We start from the raw sequence: 18,313 nt of genomic DNA, 5'->3' as shown, positions 1-18,313 counted from the left end.
CATTGATTGTTACAATAATGATCAACTGACACTTAGGCGACTCAGGTGGAGAAGAGACTGGACTCTAGTGGAGAGCATGTGTTTCCAAATGGTGACACTCAGACCAGTCGATTCTAGTCTCCGCGACGTCACCATTTCAAAACACATGCTCTCCACTAGAGTCCAGTCTCTTCTCGACCTCAGTCGCTAAAGTGTCAGTTCAGCCAATACCTATTATTACTTCAGGCCCCAAAACTGATCTCTAATAAACTATGACGTTATCACATGTAGATCGATGATCTACTAACGGTAAGCAAGCGAAATAAAAGCGCTGATGCTTGTTATCACATCTGATATGGTAATTTTTTAAAATTGGTAATACAAATTCAATTTTCACGGTCTCCATTTCAATGAATATGGTTTGTTTATCATTCTTCTAATATTCGTTTGTGAAAAGTAATAATGAATTTGGGGTTTTACTGTACATGGGATACTGTTGTGTACCCAATTGTCACGGAAATTATAACAAAAGTTTCCGTACGGTATTTTCTTTTTTGAAAGATGAAACTTTGAAACGAAAATGGATACGAGCGAGAAGAAGGAAAAACTTCAATTCTACAAAACAACGGTTTACATAAAGTGTAGAAGAACAGTGTTAATAAAGTGTTGGTGGAAAATTTAATTAAAGTGTAAAAGAACATAATAGTGTAAAAATTTGATAATAGGTATGTTGGCACTGGACGTGCACTTGCACCGAACAGTGTAAATAAAGTGTGTGAAATAACTTTTAAACTAATAAATTAAAAAGTAAATGCAGTGTTGGAACTGTCCATAACATCCTAATATTAAAGGTTTTACCTAACTGAAAAAAATTCTGATGTGTTTCTTTGTACCACAGATTTATTGTGTTCAAGTTTGTGGAAGCCTCTTTCTTAAAAAAGAGTTACATCTAATTTGGTTTATCTTTGATTTACCTCTCCTTTGATTCTGATACAAGTTATAAAGTATTTTTGGTTGAGATGAATTTATCAATATCTCTATCACTGAATCGAATAGGTCTATGTCTATCAAGCTGAAAGTATGGATAAATCATTGCATTTGTGGAATAAAGTGTTTTTTTTTTTTTTTATTTCAATAAAATACAAATGTCTTTAATCTGAAATTTGGATAGTATTCCATCCAATAAAAAATTGATACAGTATCAAAAGTTACATTGATAAGCTAGTATAAACTACTACGATCTAGGAAGAATCAATCTACATGTTATGACGTCATTAATTAGTTGTGGGGCCTGAAGTAATAGTAGGTATAGGTTCAGCCTAAGTAAATCAAATACAATAAGATCAAAATAATAGGAAATGAAAAAAATATGCTAACCTTGTGCTATTCCTCTCCCAAATTTAGATAAGGTTACACATAGTCCGAAATAGGTTGAGTCTTGTTCACTTCACAAAATTTTCAGTCCGTAATTATTTTCACAATGTAGATTTTTAAATTTAGATGCTTCAATACATTAATTCACATGATCAGATATCTTTTAGAATAAGTAGAACAATAAAACATCAATATGATTGATTGATTCTATGCCTTTATTAGGGCGGAGTTAGGACTCCAGGTCCTATCAGAGATCATATCTAAATCAGAGTTTATCAGAGATTGACAATGGTGTAATAACCGAAACCGGTCTTTCTAATTATCAATAAATCAGTGGTTTTTTGACAATTTCTTAGGCTTTTTTCATTCAATATGAATAATTACCACAATATCAACTTCTCAACTACACAAAAAGTGAAAAAAATACTCCAGGTCCCCTTGGCCACACAATCCTTCAATGGAGAGTGAAATAATGTTAAAAAAGAAAGGGTAACAATAATTCTGGTGATTCTATTAAAACATCTATAAAGTAGGTTTAAAGTTTCGAAACCCATGTTGTAGAAATACATTATTAAATAGAAAATAGAATGACTTTTTACTTGATGATGACGTGGCGAAATTCGGACAGTAATGTCCACTTAACCACCTAATCAAACAAACTGATAAACAAACAACTTTTCTGTTGCTTCAAAACTTTGGTCCGCCATTTTGAATCCAGCTTCATTTTTCAAATGGGTCATACCATAGAGAAACGTTAGCATAGATATCCCATGGTATAGGGCGTTTATGTCGCAAGTTTTACTGTTATCTCAAGCCGATAGTTCACATAGTTCTTTCCTATGCAGCTGTGTGACGCTGGTAGTCTCTTGAATTGTGCCGTTAATCACACCGTTAATCTCACCCCAACAAAACAGTAAAAATTGACAATAATCGACAGTAATCGGCTTGAGATAACAGTAAAAGTTGCGACATAAATTCCCTATACCATGGGATATCTACTTACGCTATTGTTTCTCTATGGTCATACTATACCGAATTCCAAGAGAAAATCATTTATGGCGGAGAACGCACATCGAAATCTCAAATCGTTCCAAAGTTATTGACATTATTTTCCAGATAACAATAAATCATGCATAAATTAAATAAACGAGTATGAATAATGAATAAATGTGATCACACCTTTAATAGGTGTTTGTAAGTCAGAGAGCACTCTATAATCTACTGATGATGAGCACTTTAGTAGCTACAGTGAGGTCCACGTTATAATGGCAGTGTACGATTGAAAATACTGTTGCTGTCCTTTTCTATCATACAACAAAACAGATAGCGCTATCTCTCTCTCGAATAAAGTACTCAATCAATCAATCGCTTTTTGGTAGAGAGTTAGTGGGGAGGATATTTTTAAAATTCTTTCCGAAGAATGGACATTGATATGTCCAAAGCTCCGCCAATTTATGTACATGCATAACAATATAATATCTATAGTTATTATATTACAAATTACTTTTTCATATCATATACAGTTCGATAATTATTTTCTTAGTCTATATTACGGTATGTAAATTCATCTATAATTTTGCTGTAGTGTAAGCTATTGTATATAAGTGTATAAGCCAGTATATTGTAATCTACATAAATAAAGAACTCAATCAATCAATCGCTTTGCAATGTTGCCCGTTTGCCAGAATATTTTATTTTTACTTTTGACAGTGACTGTACAAAAGTAAACAGACAATTCTCAGCCGCCATTTTTTCTTCATTCTATCAAAATATTTGAGTACACAAGTCGTATAATTGATTTAAAATGTATTTTTGAAACAATGAGATAATTTTTAGACATTACCGTATGAGAAACACAAATGAAAATATCTGCAATGACATTTTAAAAGTTGATAACTAACCAACCTAGACTTCATCCATGCTTCAGTTAGCCTACACGTATAGGTTAGACCTACTCGTACCGGTATAAATAAAATTGAAAGGTTATTTCAGAATTATTTCCATTGAAATTACTTTTTTTAAATAGGATTTCTATTTTTCTATTATTTTTAAAAGAAATTGGAATAGAATATCTACCAAATAACTTGATTTCTGTTGTTTTGAAATTCAGATTGTTGTATCACAGCTTCTTAAATTAGCCGCCATTTCAGGTTTGTATAAAAATAAAAATTTGATCTCAGTTATGAAAGCAAATTTTCGAATCAAATTATGAAAAAATATATTATTTTGATTATTTTGATTAATTTGATTATTTTATCAAGGAAATGATAATTATTATTAGATCAAATTTAATGGGATGAATTGAGTAGCAGCTGTGTGCACTCAGTGGCAAAATGGAGAGACTTGGCAACGTTTTTCTCCTATCTTTCTTCACTGCCATTATAATGTGGACCTCAATATAGTATCTAGTAGGCCTTTGTACGTGACAGAGCACTCTATAATCTACTAATCAATGACACTCAAGCACTGGACAATTTACCCATTTCAACAGTAGTTGATGAGCACTCTATAGGTCCGAGAGATATTATTTTTATCACGGATCTCACTCAAAGTGAGAGAGGGAATCTCGCTAGGATTAAATAGCAAACAATTTAATTTGATACCTTATTCTCATTTCATACTGTTCTGTTCTTAAGTCAATAAAATCTGGTGTGGCGCACTCACACAACTTCCCTTGCCGTTATGAAAATTGATCACCTGACGCTAGTGTTCTCGCGCATCTCAAGTCTACTATTCAAAGATATGAGACAGCTGGTGATAGGTCAATAACGCTGGAAACACACGAGGTCTGCTATCTCTTCGTAGTGAATGATTTAATAGAACCAACAGTTGCCAACAGTTTACAATTTAATAATCACATTTTCTCGGATTTCAAGCTTATTTACAATTCTAGATGGAAATGTTACTAAACATTAATTGCAAAGATTTCCATGCTCAATCTTTTCCACTTGAATTTTTTGTTTTAAATGTATATGAAGACTGATAATTGAGAATCTAAAATAAAACTTTGCTTAGATGGGGCAAAGCTCCTGAAATTTTTACAGATATAGGACTTGTTGCAGTTGATAGAGCTTATTAATGACTATTCCAGGTATAAATTTGATCAAAATCGTTGGAGCCGTTTTCGAGAAAATCGCGAAAAATCCTGTTTTTGACAACATTTTTGCCATTTTATCTGCCATCTTGGATTGCATTTGATCGAAATTGTTCGTGTCGGATCCTTATAGTGTAAACCCTAGACTATAAACCTCCGTATAGTGTAATAGAACCTTACGTTCCAATTTTCAAGTCATTCCGTTAACTGGGAGATGAGATATCGTGTACACAGAGACGCACATACACTCATACACACACACACACACACACCACACACACACACACACAGACCAATACCCAAAAACCACTTTTTCAGACTCAGGGGACCTTGAAACGTATAGAAATTTAGAAATTGGGGTACTTGCTATACTTTCCTTACCTATGGTAATAGGGCAAGGAAAGTAAAAAGCCACGTTCCAAAGGTATTTATTTCTTTTCTCATTACTACATGTCGAAAGTAATATCTCTCAGACTATAGTAGCTAGTAGGTCTTTCTACTTAACAGAGTACTCTATAATCTACCGATCGTATACACCTAGTTGCTAGTAGGCCCTTGTACATCAGAGAGCACTCTATAAGGTGCATTTTCGTTTGTGCATGAATTTCCGCAGTCGATGACGACAAGCATTGTTGACATTCATATTGTCCGAATTTCAAGTGTGCTAAAACAGCTGATCAAATAACTTTTCATTATTTGTGTTTATTATTCAAGAACCAAAAAATGTCTAATAATAGCTTAAAATACTGCCGTTTGAAAGTATAAAAACGTATAAACTCAACCTCCTCCATTAAAACATAATTGAACATAATATTTTAGGTTATGTCTAGACAAATTGAAATCTACCCAATCTGAGACTCTCTCCCTGTCGTGGTCGACGACGACATTTAGGGTAACCGTCCACTGGATCCGTATTCAACCGATCCGTTCGGCCGTTAATTCGGCCGAACACGGTCGTCCATTGGAACCGTTTACGTCAGTCTAGTTCAGTAGTTGGCTGGTTGCCAATTATTGAATTAAGTACTATCATAGCCACAAAAATTTTTCAGAAACAATCATTATATTGAGATTTTGAAAATGTAATAAACAAATATCCACTAAATTCATTATTCATTATAATAATCTATAATGTGGAGAATGTGACAGAGGCGAGTCTGTTGGGACTGATTGTGGATAAGGATCTCTCATGGAATGCCCATACTGACAGACTGGCGAACAGAATCAGTAGCAGTTAATTTGTTCTGCGAAACATAGTCAAGTGTGTGCCCCCTGAGACAGGAAAAACGTTATATTTCGCACTCATTCATGCAAATATTGCATATGGAATTGAGCTCTGGGGTAACACGTCTCTGTAGAACATAATTAAGATATTCATTCAGCAAAAGCGGGCTATTAGGTGTTTAGTGGGATTGGGGTTCAATCATCCTTGTCGAGATTATTTTAAAAGGCTGTGCATACTCACTGTACCTTGTATTTTCATTTTTAAAACTTTATTATATGTGATTAAGAATATGGGCAGTTTAACGACCAATGCACAGGTACATTCACACTTCACAAGAAACAGGAACAACTTTATCGTTCAGCCTCACAGGCTAACTCTTTTTGAGAAAAAAACTAGCTACATAGGGACAAAATTTCTAAAAAAGTTGCCTGGTAATATAGATTTTAAGAGCATGACTTTCAAAAAAGATCTTCATAAGTTCCTTGTTGAAAAAAGTTTTTATAATGTAAATGAATTTTTATGTGACAATTATGTATAATATCAGATAGGCTATATCTATATTTTTATTATGTTAAATATTTTATTTTGTTAAATATTGAAGAGATTATTTTTGTACATGACAATGTTCAATTGTATAGTTGTGATTCATAATGACTGTACTGTATTGAACAAATAAAAATTATTATTATTATTATTATTATTATTATAAAAAAATTATTATTATCTTCAGTTCCTATTTGTTTAGCAATCTTTGTCCACAGATTCCTGTGAACATCACGACGATGATATCTATTGTCTCGCATATCCCACGATGGAACATGCTCTTGAACCAAACTTATTAACTTTTCATTGTCCATAGTTACAACTTTATAAAACAGAACAACTTCAAAAACAAACAAGACTGTGAAACAATTTTAGGTTGAGAACACTTTGTTGTCTCAGCTCGACTAGTTAGTTCGGCCGGAAAATCCCATTCAATTCGGATCGAAAAATTGATCGGCCGTATAAACCTGTTGCAATGGACGAGCATCTATTCTTTTCTTTGTTGGGGGATCGTTCGGTCGCGTTCGGTAGTTTTCGGCCGATGCTAGTTCGTACGAAATCGGTTCTAGTGGACGGCCCACCTTGGACAAATTGAAATCCAACCAATCTGAGATTTTCATCCTGTCGTGGTCGATGAAGGCATTTACGCACAAACGAAAACTCAGCTTTAATCTACCAATCAATGACAAACGACCAGTCTAGTATTTTGTAGGCCTTTGTACGTCACAGAGCACTCTATAATCTAGCGATCGTAGGAGGCATCTAGTTGCTGGTAGGCCTTTGTACGTCACAGAGCACTCTATAATCTACTAATCAATGACAGAAGACCACTCTAGTATTTTGTAGGCCTTTGTACGTCACAGAGCACTCTATAATCTAGCGATCGTAGGAGGCATCTAGTTGCTGGTAGACCTTTGTAGGTTACAGAGCACTCTATAATCTACCAATCAATGACAGACGACCACTCTAGTAGGCCTTTGTAGGTGACAGAGCACTCTATAATCTAGCGATCGTAGGAGGCATCTAGTTGCTGGTAGACCTTTGTAGGTTACAGAGCACTCTATAATCTACCAATCAATGACAGACGACCACTCTAGTATCTAGTAGGCCTTTGTAGGTGACAGAGCACTCTATAATCTAGCGATCGTAGGAGGCATCTAGTTGCTGATAGGCCTTTGTACGTCACAGAGCACTCTATAATCTACCAATCAATGACAGACGACCACTCTAGTATCTAGTAGGCCTTTGTAGGTGACAGAGCACTCTGTCTAATCTAGCGATGGTAGACGACTAGTTGCTAGTGCTGGTCTTGTGAGGGGTGGTGTCGGAACTGACCATTTCGGAGCTCTGATTGGAGCCGGACGATGACAGAGTGGTGTTGCTGCCGTATGGGTCAAGCGAGGACTGCACCGACATGCTGCGACCCTGCGCCGAGCGTCTCACTCTGTTTGGGGAGAGCTTGCTGGGCTCGACACTTGTTGGGTCTGCCTAACAAAGCAACAGAGCACACTGTTAACAACACTAACCAACAACAACACCATCCAAATTAGCATTTATTCAACACTAACAAACAACAACACCAGCAAAATTAGCATTTATTCAACACTAACAAACAACAACACCAGCAAAATTAGCATTTATTCAACACTAACAAACAACAACACCAGCAAAATTAGCATTTATTCAACACTAACAAACAACAGCACCAGCAAAATTATCAGATGGAAATAAATTGGTTGTTGCATTTGTTCAAATGCTAATTAATGAATAATTATTATTAAACGAAATCCCAATTAAATGCTGTAAATCACCCCGAAGACTTCTGCTACTGCAAATATTGACAACAGGGTAAACAGCTAGATGGAAATTCGATGAGCGCTACTATACAAAAATTATTTGTCATTCCCGGGCTGACAAAGCGGTATAGTAGCGCTCATACAATTTCCATCTAGCTATTTACTATGTTGTCAATATTTGCAGTAGCACAAGTCTTCCGGGTGATTTACAGCATTTAATTGGGATTTCGTTTAATAATAATTATTCATTAATTAGCATTTGAACAAATGCAACAACCAATTTATTTCCATCTGTAGACTGGCTGGCCGCTATGGCTTCGTATAAAATGAGCGCTGCTATCCAGAGATTGTCAGTTTGGTGTAAGGGTAAGCATTCCTGACCGGCAATTAGGAGAGATACCGGGTTCGATTCCCGGGCTGACAAATAATTTTTGTATAGTAGCGCTCATCCAATTTCCATATAGCTGTTAACCCTGTTGTCAATATTTGCAGGAGCAGAAGTCTTCGGGGTGATTTACAGCATTTAATTGGGATTTTCGTTTAATAATAATTATCAAAATAATAAGTTATTCTTAATTTCTTACAACAAGTCCACCATCAAAATCATATTATTCAGTTTTAATTAAAGGACGTACAGCTGTGCTTTTAGGGCCGGTTAACGAGCTCGGGATTTGGCTAAGTTCTAGACTTCAAGGCTGTGCAAAGGCTAAAAATAAACTTTCTACTCGTGATATTTTTCAAAGTTTTTCGATTTGTATATAATCAAGCTATCAAAATGAAAAAGTTTTCTTAGGGAAACATTTTCTTTCTGATCATTACTTTTTGAGATATTGTAGGCCTGAAGTTTGAATCTTTGGGACAGAACATTTCAAATTCGGTAAAAGATAAATCCATGAGATTTGGAGGATAGATTCTTCATGGTATTGTTGATCTAGTAAAACAAAAACTTTCTAAAAATATCAATTTTTAAGATAGTTATTTAATTTACTAAAATAACCAAAAATAACTTTTAGTTGAGTTATTTTTGGTAAATTGAATAACTTTTTCAAAAATTGATATTTTCAGAAATTTTTTGTTTAATTATTTATTAGAACAGTCACAAACACGATATTTGGAAAGAGAAACAGGCAATTGCCCAAAACTTCTTCAATTCCTTGATTTTGGCACATAAATAGTCCAAAGTGAGGTTAAGTTTAAAATTTCTGTTTTCACCAAAGATTAACACTCAGAGAATACGTATTCAAGATATGACTGATGAATTTTGAATTTCGAAGGGTTTATAAGAGCCGGAAATAACACTAAACAATCCAAAAGTTTCAATAATATTGAAATAAACTTGAAAATTTTGAGCAGAAAAATTTACTATCACTGCAACTATCAGCTGATTTTTTTAGATCAACAATACCATGAAGAATTTATCCTCTAAATCTCATGGATTTATATTTTACCGAATTTGAGATGTTCTGTCCCAAAGATTCAAACTTCAGGCGCTCATATCTCAAAAAGTAATGATCAGAAAGAAAATGTTTAACTGAGAAAACTTTTTCATTTTGATAGCTTGATGATATACAAATCGAAAAACTTTGATTATTTTTTTAAGTTTATTTTTAGCCTTTGCACAGCCTTAAACAGGCGAGGGCGTTCTTGATGACAGAGTAGGCCTAGTGAACTATGGACTTCCTAATTGGCAGGGATTTTGTGAAACTGTTGAATGAATAAATGAATAGAATGAATTTGACCTGATAGGCGAGGTCGTTCTTGATGATAGAATAGGGCTAGTAGACTATAGCCTCCTCTAATCAACACATTGGCAGGGATTTTGTAAAACTTAAAAAAAAAAATTGAGTTTATTCACAGAAATCATTACAAATACAGTACACATGTATAAATAATATAAATACTTGTGAATTTTCCCCACATAGACAAGCCTGTGTGTGGGGAAAGAGTTCTAATGAAAAAAAAAATTGATACTAAAAAGAAAATTATGAATATTTACAATACAGTACAATTTGAAAAATAAAAGTTGGTTAAATGTAGTGGAGAAAGTATATGTTTTGAATTGAAGTAGTAAAATATAACTATTATGGTATATAGCTTTAACATGGCACACAAAATAAAATTTAGAACTTGAACAATGATAAATTATGAGCAATATATTGATGATATATATACTTTCATACATATGATGATGATAGATAAGATTTTTATCTAATTCATATATATGATGATGAATACAAGAAAAATATATACATAGTATTAAAATCGGTAAGAGGAGTAGATAAGCTGATCAGCGACATCCCTGCCGGTTTCAAATAACCATATATTTAAAAATCGTTTGTATATGTTAAGGCTAAGGGGTTCCATTTGCTTTATGTAGGCGGATATATTTCTATAAAGATTGTGGCATATGTAATGACTATTAAATCTATTGCAATTGCTCAACGTTAGTAGACAGAAGGTTGATCACTCACAGGTGAAAGATTCGAAGTGGTGGGGGGAACGCCAGCGTGACGTCACGTGTAGTAAAAAAGTGATAGAGTAACCACACTGAGCATACAGTTTATCCACTGTATCTTCAAATACATCGTCGTTTGATCCCCTCAAGATTGACCTAGAACTTAAAAATTCTCCATACTTATAGCGATTGAATCACCGATTCTAATGATGTTGTTAAATATTTCAAGTTCATTCAACTTGTATGAATAAAGTTAAGTTGAAAGTTTTTCAAGAATCTAAAAACGTGACACGAAAAAGTTAATAAGCTGGAAAAGCGTTAGTAGACAACGTTATACTATTATAATTTCAGATAAACCCATAAAGAATCTTGATAAACCAATGCATTGCAATAATCCCATAAACCGATCCCAATAAATCCGAAGAATTTCATTCATATAAATGCACTGAACATATGCTGGTATCGAGCACATGTTCTACGAGAATCAAAATATCTCATCCCCGAAATTCACAAGCTGATGTATAGCCAAACTACAAAATATAAACACGACCTAGAAGATGAAGAAACCTTTAGGGTTTGAAAGGGAAGGTTAGGAGGTGGGGTTTTTGCTTTTATATGGCAAAATACTTGTATTATTCAAATGTTTTGATAATTATTGTAAAGCAGAAACAGAAATCTTGCATGTCAGAAAATGTTTGTGTTATATAATTTGACTATACGTCACCGTATGATATTCAAGAATGCGATATTCTGCCTACTCTGTACTACAGCCTACGTCACGACTGCAGTTCCCCCACTCCAATTGCATTTCAACTAAAATACTATAGATGAGTGACCAACCTTCTGTCTACTAACTTTGGCAATTGCTAACTAATCTGGGTTGTAGAATTCCAAATATATTCATATTTCGTGTTTGATAGGGATGGATAAGAGGATTAAATATTGCATTTTTATTACTTCGGATGAAAATTAAAAGTGATTTTATGTATAGCTGTCGCACATCAACTGTTGAATGAATAAATGAATAGAATGAATTTGACCTGATAGGCGAGGTCGTTCTTGATGATAGAATAGGGCTAGTAGACTATAGCCTTCTCTAATCAACACATGGCAGGGATTTTGTAGAACTGTTGAATGAATAAATGAATTTCTAGAAGGAATAAATGAATAGAATGAATTTGACCTGATAGGCGAGGTCGTTCTTGATGATAGAATAGGGCTAGTAGACTATAGCTTCTCTAATCAACACATTGGCAGGGATTTTGTAGAACTGTTGAATGAATAATGAATTTCTAGAAGGAATAAATGAATAGAATGAATTTGACCTGATAGGCGAGGTCGTTCTTGATGATAGAATAGGGCTAGTAGACTATAGCCTTCTCTAATCAACACATTGGCAGAGATTTTGTGAAACTGTTGAATGAATTTATAGAAGGAATAAATGAATAGAATGAATTGACCTGATAGGCGAGGTCGTTCTTGATGATAGAATAGGGCTAGTAGACTATAGCCTTCTCTAATCAACACATTGGCAGGGATTTTGTAAAACTTAAAAAAAAAAATTGAGTTTATTCACAGAAATCATTACAAATACAGTACACATGTATAAATAATATAAATACTTGTGAATTTTCCCCACATAGACAAGCCTGTGTGTGGGGAAAGAGTTCTAATGAAAAAAAAATTGATACTAAAAAGAAAATTATGATATTTACAATACAGTACAATTTGAAAAATAAAAGTTGGTTAAATGTAGTGGAGAAAGTATATGTTTTGAATTGAAGTAGTACAATATAACTATTATGGTCTATAGCTTTAACATGGCACACAAAATAAAATTTAGAACTTGAACAATGATAAATTATGAGCAATATATTGATGATATATATACTTTCATACATATGATGATGATAGATAAGATTTTTATCTAATTCATATATATGATGATGAATACAAGAAAAATATATACATAGTATCAAAATCCGTAAGAGGAGTAGATGAGTTGATCAGCGACATCCCTGCCGGTTTCAAATAACCACATATTTAAAATCGTTTGTATATGTTAAGGCTAAGGGGTTCCATTTGCTTTATGTAGGCGGATATATTTGTATAAAGAATGTGGCATATGTAATGACTATTAAATCTATTGCAATTGCTCAACGTTAGTAGACAGAAGGTTGATCACTCACAGGTGAAAGATTCGAAGTGGTGGGGGAACGCCAGCGTGACGTCACGTGTAGTAAAAAAGTGATAGAGTAACCACACTGAGCATACAGTTTATCCACTGTATCTTCAAATACATCGTCGTTTGATCCCCTCAAGATTGACCTAGAACTTAAAAATTCTCCATACTTATAGCGATTGAATCACCGATTCTAATGATGTTGTTAAATATTTCAAGTTCATTCAACTTGTATGAATAAAGTTAAGTTGAAAGTTTTTCAAGAATCTAAAAACGTGACACGAAAAAGTTAATAAGCTGGAAAAGCGTTAGTAGACAACGTTATACTATTATAATTTCAGATAAACCCATAAAGAATCTTGATAAACCAATGCATTGCAATAATCCCATAAACCGATCCCAATAAATCCGAAGAATTTCATTCATATAAATGCACTGAACATATGCTGGTATCGAGCACATGTTCTACGAGAATCAAAATATCTCATCCCCGAAATTCACAAGCTGATGTATAGCCAAACTACAAAATATAAACACGACCTAGAAGATGAAGAAACCTTTATGGTTTGAAAGGGAAGGTTAGGAGGTGGGGTTTTTGCTTTTATATGGCAAAATACTTGTATTATTCAAATGTTTTGATAATTATTGTAAAGCAGAAACAGAAATCTTGCATGTCAGAAAATGTTTGTGTTATATAATTTGACTATACGTCACCGTATGATATTCAAGAATGCGATATTCTGCCTACTCTGTACTACAGCCTACGTCACGACTGCAGTTCCCCCACTCCAATTGCATTTCAACTAAAATACTATAGATGAGTGACCAACCTTCTGTCTACTAACTTTGGCAATTGCTAACTAATCTGGGTTGTAGAATTCCAAATATATTCATATTTCGTGTTTGATAGGGATGGATAAGAGGATTAAATATTGCATTTTTATTACTTCGGATGAAAATTAAAAGTGATTTTATGTATAGCTGTCGCACATCAACTGTTGAATGAATAAATGAATAGAATGAATTTGACCTGATAGGCGAGGTCGTTCTTGATGATAGAATAGGGCTAGTAGACTATAGCCTTCTCTAATCAACACATTGGCAGGGATTTTGTAGAACTGTTGAATGAATAAATGAATTTCTAGAAGGAATAAATGAATAGAATGAATTTGACCTGATAGGCGAGGTCGTTCTTGATGATAGAATAGGGCTAGTAGACTATAGCCTTCTCTAATCAACACATTGGCAGAGATTTTGTGAAACTGTTGAATGAATTTATAGAAGGAATAAATGAATAGAATGAATTTGACCTGATAGGCGAGGTCGTTCTTGATGATAGAATAGGGCTAGTAGACTATAGCCTTCTCTAATCAACACATTGGCAGGGATTTTGTAAAACTGTTGAATGAATTTATAGAAGGAATAAATGAATAGAATGAATTTGACCTGATAGGCGAGGTCGTTCTTGATGATAGAATAGGGCTAGTAGACTATAGCCTTCTCTAATCAACACATTGGCAGAGATTTTGTGAAACTGTTGAATGAATTTATAGAAGGAATAAATGAATAGAATGAATTTGACCTGATAGGCGAGGTCGTTCTTGATGATAGAATAGGGCTAGTAGACTATAGCCTTCTCTAATCAACACATTGGCAGGGATTTTGTAAAACTGTTGAATGAATTTATAGAAGGAATAATGAATAGAATGAATTTGACCTGATAGGCGAGGTCGTCTTGATGATAGAATAGGGCTAGTAGACTATAGCCTTCTCTAATCAACACAGTGGCAGGGATTTTGTAAAACTGTTGAATGAATAAATGAATTCTAGAAGGAATAATGAATAGAATGATTTGACCTGATAGGCGAGGTCGTTCTTGATGATAGAATAGGGCTAGTAGACTATAGCCTTCTCTAATCACACATTGGCAGGGATTTTGTAGAACTGTTGAATGAATAATGAATTTCTAGAAGGAATAAATGAATAGAATGAATTTGACCTGATAGGCGAGGTCGTTCTGATGATAGAATAGGGCTAGTAGACTATAGCCTTCTCTAATCAACACATTGGCAGGGATTTTGTAGAACTGTTGAATGAATAAATGAATTTCTAGAAGGAATAAATGAATAGAATGAATTTGACCTGATAGGCGAGGTCGTTCTTGATGATAGAATAGGGCTAGTAGACTATAGCCTTCTCTAATCAACACATTGGCAGGGATTTTGTAGAACTGTTGAATGAATAAATGAATTTCTAGAAGGAGTAAATGAATAGAATGAATTTGACCTGATAGGCGAGGTCGTCTTGATGATAGAATAGGGCTAGTAGACTATAGCCTTCTCTAATCAACACATTGGCAGAGATTTTGTGAAACTGTTGAATGAATAAATGAATTTCTAGAAGGAATAAATGAATAGAATGAATTTGACCTGATAGGCGAGGTCGTTCTTGATGATAGAATAGGGCTAGTAGACTATAGCCTTCTCTAATCAACACATTGGCAGGGATTTTGTAGAACTGTTGAATGAATAAATGAATTTCTAGAAGGAATAAATGAATAGAATGAATTGACCTGATAGGCGAGGTCGTTCTTGATGATAGAATAGGGCTAGTAGACTATAGCCTTCTCTAATCAACACATTGGCAGAGATTTTGTGAAACTGTTGAATGAATTTATAGAAGGAATAAATGAATAGAATGAATTTGACCTGATAGGCGAGGTCGTTCTTGATGATAGAATAGGGCTAGTAGACTATAGCCTTCTCTAATCAACACATTGGCAGGGATTTTGTAAAACTGTTGAATGAATTTATAGAAGGAATAAATGAATAGAATGAATTTGACCTGATAGGCGAGGTCGTTCTTGATGATAGAATAGGGCTAGTAGACTATAGCTTCTCTAATCAACACATTGGCAGAGATTTTGTGAAACTGTTGAATGAATTTATAGAAGGAATAAATGAATAGAATGAATTTGACCTGATAGGCGAGGTCGTTCTTGATGATAGAATAGGGCTAGTAGACTATAGCCTTCTCTAATCAACACATTGGCAGGGATTTTGTAAAACTGTTGAATGAATTTATAGAAGGAATAAATGAATAGAATGAATTTGACCTGATAGGCGAGGTCGTTCTTGATGATAGAATAGGGCTAGTAGACTATAGCCTTCTCTAATCAACACAGTGGCAGGGATTTTGTAAAACTGTTGAATGAATAAATGAATTTATAGAAGGAATAAATGAATAGAATGAATTTGACCTGATAGGCGAGGTCGTTCTTGATGATAGAATAGGGCTAGTAGACTATAGCCTTCTCTAATCAACACATTGGCAGGGATTTTGTAGAACTGTTGAATGAATAAATGAATTTCTAGAAGGAATAAATGAATAGAATGAATTTAACCTGATAGGCGAGGTCGTTCTTGATGATAGAATAGGGCTAGTAGACTATAGCCTTCTCTAATCAACACATTGGCAGGGATTTAGTGAAACTGTTGAATGAATATAGTTATTTGTGCAACTAGTGCGCAAAGTGACAGTTTGCTGCATCGAAAGAAACGTTTACGCCCGAGCCGTAGGCGAATATGAAAAGTGGGTAATTATGGATAAAATTGCCTGAAATGCATCAAATGTTTTTCTGTGTAATTTTATTATTGATAAAAACCTTAATCCTAAAATCCTAAAGTCCTCGTTGTCGTTGGTTATAATATATAATGAATAATAATTAGCGCGTTGTGCTTGGTTGCACCTCTGCTCACTATAGCAGCCACAGCAGTCACTGTTACCAACTTCATTTTGATTTTGCTGCACTGTTGCTCCATATAACCTACTAAGTATTTTGCGTTGCCATGTTGCAAATCTGGAGTGCAGAAAAATGTTTCCCGCACTAGAGCGAAAAGTGATTCTTTGCGTTCTGTAATCAGTGCAGCAATGGCCACTTTTCAACGTAACTGTAGGAAAAATGAATTTAAAGAATGAATAAATGAATAGAATGAATTTGACCTGATAGGCGAGAGCGTTCATGATGATGGAGTAGGGCACCAGACCGAGCGGATGCACTTCTTTCATCAACACGTTGGCAGGTATCTTATGGAACTGGATGTACTCCAAAAAGTTGCCAATCACGTCTTTGAGGACTGTGTTCTGATTGCTGTCGCAGTACTTCTTGCTCCACATTAGAGCCGCCTCAAACACAAAACATGTCCAACAATTATTCAAATATACAAAATATATAAATATAAATAAAAATCTCAGTACCTTTTTACTTTCCTTGCCCTATTACCATAGGTAAGGAAATTATTGCTTTCCAAAAAAAATTAAGGTACCCCAATTTCAAGTTTTCTATACGTTTCAAGGTCCCCTGAGTCCAAAAACATGATTTTTGGGTGTTGGTCTGTGTGTGTGTGTGTGTGTGTGTGTGTGTGTGTGTGTTGTGTGTGTGTGTGTGTGTGTGTGTGTGGTGTGTGTGTGTGTGTGTGTGTGTGTGTTGTGTGTGTGTGTGTGTATGTATGTATGTGTGTGTGTGTGGTGTGTGTGTGTGTGTGTTGTGTGTGTGTGTGTGTGTGTGTGTGTGGTGTGTGTGTGTGTGTGTGAACACGATAACTCCATTCCTAATCAACCGATTGACTTGAAATTTTAAACTCAAGGTCCATGAGGACCCGACAATAAGAAATTCAAAAAAATTGAAATCAAAATGGCGGAAAAAATGGCGGATAATAACTGAAAAACCATTTTTTTCACGGTTTTATCGAAAACGGCTCTAACGATTCTCTTCAAATTTATACCATGGATAGTTATTTATAAGCCCTATCAACTGGCATGAGTCTCATTTCTGGGAAAATTGCAGGAGCTCCGTAATATTCTTGAGAAAAATGGCGGATAATCACTAAAAAACCATGTTATTCACGGTATTCTCGAAAACGGCTCCAACGATTTTCTTCAAATTTATACCATGGATAGCTATTTATAAGCCCTATCAACTGGCATGAGTCTCATTTCTGGGAAAATTGCAGGAGCTCCGTAATATTCTTGAGAAAAATGGCGGATAATTACAAAAAAACCATGTTTTTCACAATTTTCTCAAAAATGACTTGACCGATTTCTTTCAAATTCATACCCTGTATAGTTATTTATCAGCTCTATCAACTGGCATGAGTCTCCTTCCTGGAAAACTAATGGGGGGTCCACCCCATCTTTGAGAAATGGACTTTGTAACCTCGTTCTCGTGCATGAGGTAGGTAGGTAGAGCAGTTCATAAAAAGAACACATAGTCGAGATATTTCATCCGTGGAACAGCTGTTTTGACGACTTTTAAAAAATCATCGAATTTCACAATAATTTACACAAAGGAAAAAGTACTCTGAAAACAATTATATATACTCATATATATATAGAAGTCTGATCGTAGTTTCAAATATGTTGCCGCCAATCGTAATTATGTTATTCCCCTAAATTATTCTAGTTTGAGAATGGGACTTACAGTTCAATGAGCAAGGAAAGTTGTGTGAGTGTACCACACCAGATTTTTTGAATTATTTTATCAACATTGACGCCATTTTCAAGTGATCGATGAATGTTGTGATAAAATAATTAAAAAAAAGGGTACTGAGATTTTTATTTATATTTCTATTCATAATATAATTTGATTTTTGTTCAATAATTTATAACA

At 34.5% G+C, this 18,313-nt stretch overlaps 1 protein-coding gene and 1 long non-coding RNA gene across 6 annotated transcripts in view; one reads left to right on the top strand and one right to left on the bottom strand.

Annotated features, from left to right (window-relative positions):
* The window catches only part of LOC111055423 (serine-enriched protein), a 50,429-nt gene that overhangs the window by 2,941 nt on the left and 29,175 nt on the right, over positions 1–18,313 (bottom strand). For 2 of the 5 annotated variants that reach the window (XM_039440430.1, XM_039440433.1), the window contains 2 exons: positions 16,648–16,830; positions 7,317–7,700 (listed from right to left, as the gene is read on the bottom strand). In XM_039440430.1, coding sequence (XP_039296364.1) covers positions 7,503–7,700; positions 16,648–16,830 — 381 coding nt within the window. In that variant the 3' untranslated portion in view covers positions 7,317–7,502. Of the gene's footprint in view, positions 1–7,316; positions 7,701–16,647; positions 16,831–18,313 lie in introns of those variants that run through there. The other 3 variants (XR_005572830.1, XM_039440431.1, XM_039440432.1) reach the window with 3 other exon arrangements.
* LOC120354133 lies at positions 749–2,397 on the top strand. Its single transcript, XR_005572831.1, has 2 exons — positions 749–1,594; positions 1,786–2,397. It is a non-coding gene; the product is annotated as an uncharacterized LOC120354133 (long non-coding RNA).

This window comes from Nilaparvata lugens, chromosome 14 (genome assembly GCF_014356525.2).
Source record: "Nilaparvata lugens isolate BPH chromosome 14, ASM1435652v1, whole genome shotgun sequence".
Classification (NCBI taxonomy): domain Eukaryota; kingdom Metazoa; phylum Arthropoda; class Insecta; order Hemiptera; family Delphacidae; genus Nilaparvata; species Nilaparvata lugens.
The sequence above is the reverse complement of the archived record's forward strand: the minus strand, read 5'-3'. Positions and strand labels throughout refer to the sequence as shown.